Source organism: Erigeron canadensis, chromosome 7 (assembly GCF_010389155.1).
Source record: "Erigeron canadensis isolate Cc75 chromosome 7, C_canadensis_v1, whole genome shotgun sequence".
Taxonomy (NCBI): domain Eukaryota; kingdom Viridiplantae; phylum Streptophyta; class Magnoliopsida; order Asterales; family Asteraceae; genus Erigeron; species Erigeron canadensis.
This window is the reverse complement of record NC_057767.1, coordinates 23076180-23081414: the sequence shown is the minus strand read 5'-3', so window position 1 is coordinate 23081414 and position 5235 is coordinate 23076180. Positions and strand designations below refer to the sequence as shown.

General features: G+C 35.7%; 1 protein-coding gene across 1 annotated transcript; it reads right to left on the bottom strand.

Annotated features, from left to right (window-relative positions):
* Positions 1–3793: 3793 nt before the first annotated feature.
* On the bottom strand, positions 3794–4839 carry LOC122608087 (protein EXORDIUM-like 2). Its single transcript, XM_043781173.1, has one exon. The coding sequence runs from the start codon at positions 4778–4780 to the stop codon at positions 3845–3847; it is 936 nt and encodes a 311-aa protein (XP_043637108.1). The 5' UTR covers positions 4781–4839; the 3' UTR covers positions 3794–3844.
* Positions 4840–5235: the final 396 nt, after the last annotated feature.

Sequence of the window (5235 nt, the reverse complement as noted above, 5' to 3'; positions counted from 1 at the left end):
GAAGAAAATGGATATCTTACATTCCCTTTAGACATTGATTTTATGTAGAAACCGACATATCCCACCGGTGGGGTCAGAATAGTCTCACCATCAACAGGAAGCCTAAAAAATGCTATTTTACCTGGAAAATATTTCTCTACAAATTTTTCTAACTTCGACCGGATTACGGTCGATTCAGTTACTTTAATGCCAGTTTTTGACATTGTAACGATTACAAGAATGGCAAAGTTAAAAAGACACAAGCAGAAAATAACGTACCTAAAAGAGTGACCAGAAGAGGATTGCGCCAGAAACCCTAGGAGAGAGAGAGAGAGAGAGAGAGAAGTTTTTTCGAGACGGTCAAAATTAAAAAGAAAAAGGGAAGAAAGTCACTTTATATATATGGCTGCATGCGCTTCAGAACCGTCGATTAGGTCACCTTGAGATACATGCCCATCTATCACGCTTAAATATCTTTCAAATCAATTTAAATTAGGCGTCAGGGAAAATTTTACATAAAACCACCTCAAAAAAGAAGAAGCAGACAAGGCTAGTCCAAGGCAATGATTCTTTTGCAAAAACTCGTCCCCTTGGACTTGGGGGCTTGATGGTATATCCCTCCTGCGATACGCAGAACCTGCCGCCCAAAGCATCAACAGAATGCATTGCGGTACAAAGGGATATCACACGCTACATAAGATAAAAAGGAAAGGAGATAATCACCCATAACTAAAGGGATTTAGTTCCACCGTCACAAGCAGATAATTAAGGAAATGGTTGAGAAGGATCGAAGATCTAGAAAACCCTAGGGAAAAGTCAATTTGGCGCCAACCATTTCCCGCTCGAATTCTCTCTTATAAATAGGAAATCAAAAGACCTCCAAGGCATAATTGTAACACCTCGAAGATTTTAAGGTAAACGAAATTAACCGATTTTTATATTTTTGACATTAAATTAAGTTCCTAATATTTTATTTTTGGATATGGGGTTAATTTAGTTGGAACTTTAGCGGATAGCGGGTAAAATACCCACAAGTTTGGAAATGGGTCGTGGCACCCATAGAGAGTGCCAGCGACATACATTTTCCTTACTCATATTTCCACTAAACTCTTCTTCATTTCCTCATGCAATTCCATCCCTTTCTCTCAAAATCAAAAGCTTAATTCTCTCTAATTCAAAAAGGGAAATCATCATACTAAACATCACCATCATATAATCTTCATTCAAGTAATTGAATAGCTAGGGTTGTGGGTTTTGAGTGGTAGTGGCTGAAAATTTCAAAGAAAAGAGGGAAAGGAGGATTTTCAATTTAAGTCTTGAATTAGCTCATTAAATCCTGAGGTATTGAATTCCCTTAATTTAGTTTTTATCTTTCTTTTGAAATTAGGGTTCATGGATGAACCAATTTGGGGGTTTTTGCTAGAAATTGAATTATGGTTAATTTTCTCTAATGCCTTAGTTAACCTAGTTGTCATTGAGTTATATTTTGTGTTTGATTATGAAATTGATAAGTTCATGTGATGAATTGAGTTTGTAAGAAAAGATCAATATTACTAGTTATTGAGATGTGAATGAAAATGGTAGGTTGAACTACCTAATGTTATAGTTAAAGATGAAAGTAACTCAATGACAAATGGGTTGGGTTTTGGGTTTAGAAAAGGCTAGTGATTGAGAATGGCTAGGTTAAACTAGTCAAGTTGTGAATGTAAGCTTATGCATTGTTACGATATGATTATAGGTTGAAGCTTGCTTGTGCTTGTCTATTTAGCGTTATTGTCCTTGTTGCCGAGGAGGTGAGTATATTTGCATACCCTTATGTTTACGTTGGGTCAATTACCATGAGATGTGAATGTTCCAAGCATGGTAATTGATTTGGCATGAAGCCCATGTGGGGCATTGTTTATGAGGCCTAAGAACCTCCGGGGCCTAAGAATCCCGATAGTTGATGTGATATGAGGCCTAATAACCTCCAGGGCCTAACAATCCCGATAGATATGATTGTTATGATTGTTTAGCTTATATGGATCCATATATGTATTGTTTATGTGCAAGGTGAATATGTAAATGTGACATGACGATGCCATAGGTTACGTGTGGAAGTCCTTGTACTATTCCCTCCTTCGTATTCGTAAATGTATGCAAGTATATTCACTAAGCCTTTATTTATATTTTAGTTGTTTTCACCTTTTTTTAGGAAGTTCCGGAAGAAGGAACTAAGTGTGTGTTGATAAGCTTGAAGTTGTAGATATCTCTTGAAGAACTTGAAGGTAATTAGGTCATTCTCAAACGAATGACGATATTTTGGTATAGAAGCTTAGACGTCCCACACCTCATGGCTCATGGTACATTTGGGTTTGAGGTCATGTTTCAGTAATATTTCTGTTAATGTTCAAGTTGTAAAGCCTTTGAAAAATGGTATTGTCGTTTTTCTGCGAAAATGTTGCCAAAACGGGTAAATGACCCGTTAGGATTGTCCTTTGATTTGTGAAACATGTTATGTTGTAATTGTGTTTGAAAAATGTCTACTTTGTTGTTGGAAACCTAGGAAATGTGTTTTGAGAAGTTTGTTTTGAAATTTGAAGGTTGCAAGTTATTCATGGTCGAAATGAGTTTTTAGGGTTGCTGTCAGGTAGCTCATTGCGGCGCAGTGGGGGTGACTTTGCCCACTGCGGCACAGTGGTTTCCCACGGAAATAATGTTGGTTCCTCCCACTGCGGCGCAGTGGGAGATTTGTCGAACCCACTGCGGCACAGTGGGGCATGTTCCTGCCCAGGCCGAGGATTTCTACTGCGGCGCAGTGGGGTTTTATAAAAAAAAAAAATTATGTATTTTCGGTTTATCGAGTCTTGTCCTTTCTATAATACAACATACACATACAAATATACATATATTATACTCATCTTGTTCGATTGGCGTAAAGAGGCTAGAACCGTACCTTTAGGGAATCATCAACGAACAACCTCAAAACACCCATCATCCCATTTTCATCTTAACCTCGGTTCGGTTTACAAACAACAACCAAACCTCTATAGTTTAATCTTCGATAAATTAATAACCTCGATAAAACTAATAGTTTGTCATGTCTCAACTTATTGGACACCAATCAATAAAATAATAAGATAATACCTTTTTTGAAAACTCAATATATTTATATTGTAACCAACAAAACTATAAAATAATAATTATTAGAATCTTTCAAATTTTATGATTGTTTAGTAAACAGCCACTTATTTTTTTGTTAACTTCAAATCTATATTGAGCTTATCTTTAAATCTTCTCATTGTATTCAAGAGTTGCGATATTGCTTTTTTTATTGCTACAAAAAGTTGTGAAAAGTTGTTGTCGTTTACAATATTTTTCTGTAAAGTTATTGGATCATCCTCAACTTCCACATTAATCAGATTTTAAATGATTTCGCCATAATTTCTTTAATGTTTTAAATCTCATAACCTTCATTATTTACATGAAGATAAATAAGCAAGTGATTTATATCCATTTTGTGTTGATAATGCATACTCGTAATCAAGTTCTTAAGCTTACGAATGTCTTCTCCACAACTTACATCGTAAAAGGTAAAACCTCTTAAACTAACAAAATATTAATTTATCGATATAATAATATCTCGTTAAATTGATAAAATATCTCGAACCCGACATTATTAACTTATTGAGGTTTTATAAAAAAAAAGTCAGCAGTGACGTTAATATTTTCTCATTATTGAAACACCTTTTGGTAGTTGCAAACCATATTTATATGATAAGTATTTTCTGTATTCAATTAAATTAAGTTATAAATAAAAAAATAACACTTTAGAAACAAAAATGTAAATAAATAATTGATGCAAATCATATATATTAGTCATCTCTCACACAAGTGTCTTGCACGTTGAAGTTTTAGGATCCCACATAGCAGGCAACAAATACTTACGCCCCTTCACACCCGCTGCATTATAGCTAACTTTTGTCTTCTTATCAACCAACACACTTCCCGGGTACCCGGGAAATGCACCCGACCCGAATATTCCAGTGCAAGCCGTAACCGCTTCCAATGGAGCAGTAGCCGGACCCTGAAAATACCCGCCATCAAATGGGTTTGTTACGGTCCCAGCCAAAACCGTCGCGATATTAATCACCATACCATCGATACCAACGTCATTGGGGGCCAACAATGGGGGCATTTTAGGCCCAAATGTGGGTAATACAAAGGGCCATGCACATTGATCCGGGCATTGTGTTATTGAGTTACCAACCCATGCATAAGCAAAGTTATGACCCTTGTTTACTCGTGTCGACCCATGGGTCCCACACCGGTTCATGCAAAACCCAGAAACTTGTACATCCGCGGATGTCAATACTAGACTAATTTGGTTAAACCCTTTATTTTTAGAAGCCAAATGAATTAAATGTGAATCTTTAAGTGATTTTCCTAGTGAACATTTTTCATCCACTATTTGTTTGCCTAAGTGGATATCTCGGGGCCCTCCTTTGTAATTTCGGGTTGTTTGCCACCAAGAAGACGCGGATGGTGGAGAAGAAACGCGCGCATTTAACGATTTAATGAAATCGGTAATTATGGTTTTTTGGATAGGTAAAAATTTGCCATACCATAAGAGGTTAATGGTGATATTGCCATGAAGGATTGAACCTTTGTGGTATTTTAAAATGGTGGCTGGTGTTTGTACAAGGGCGAGTTTTCGAGGGATCGTGGCGGAACAAGGGTGGATTATGGTGGAGATTATTAGAAGAGAAGATGTAAAGAATGTGAGAAAGGAAAGAATGGAAGTAGTTTGCATGATGGTCATTGGTTGGTTGTTAAAACTTTGTGTTGGATTGAAAAAAATGTGTGTGTTCAAGAGGTATTTATGTTGTGTTGGGTTTAAAGGGGAAAGAGTGGGATACATGTTAAAAAGAAGTGGAAAACGCGTTCTATTGACTAGGTGGTGGGGGATATGTATACATCAACTATCTATGCATGCATAAGAGTTTATTCTGATTTTGATTTTGATGTTTTATTTTGGTAAAAATTAATTATATTCAATAATATCTAAATGTGTGTGATATTTAGGGATCATGATTTTAAAAGATGACTTAAATTTTGATTAATATATATTTTTATGGAGGATTTTGCTATACAAGTAGCTATTTTATTTTAATTTTCATTACTTTTTATATTTTATACTATCCTTTACTTCATGCTTCTAATTCTAATAATTTGTAGTTGTTGGAGAAAGTAAAAGCAGATTAAAAACGTTACTAA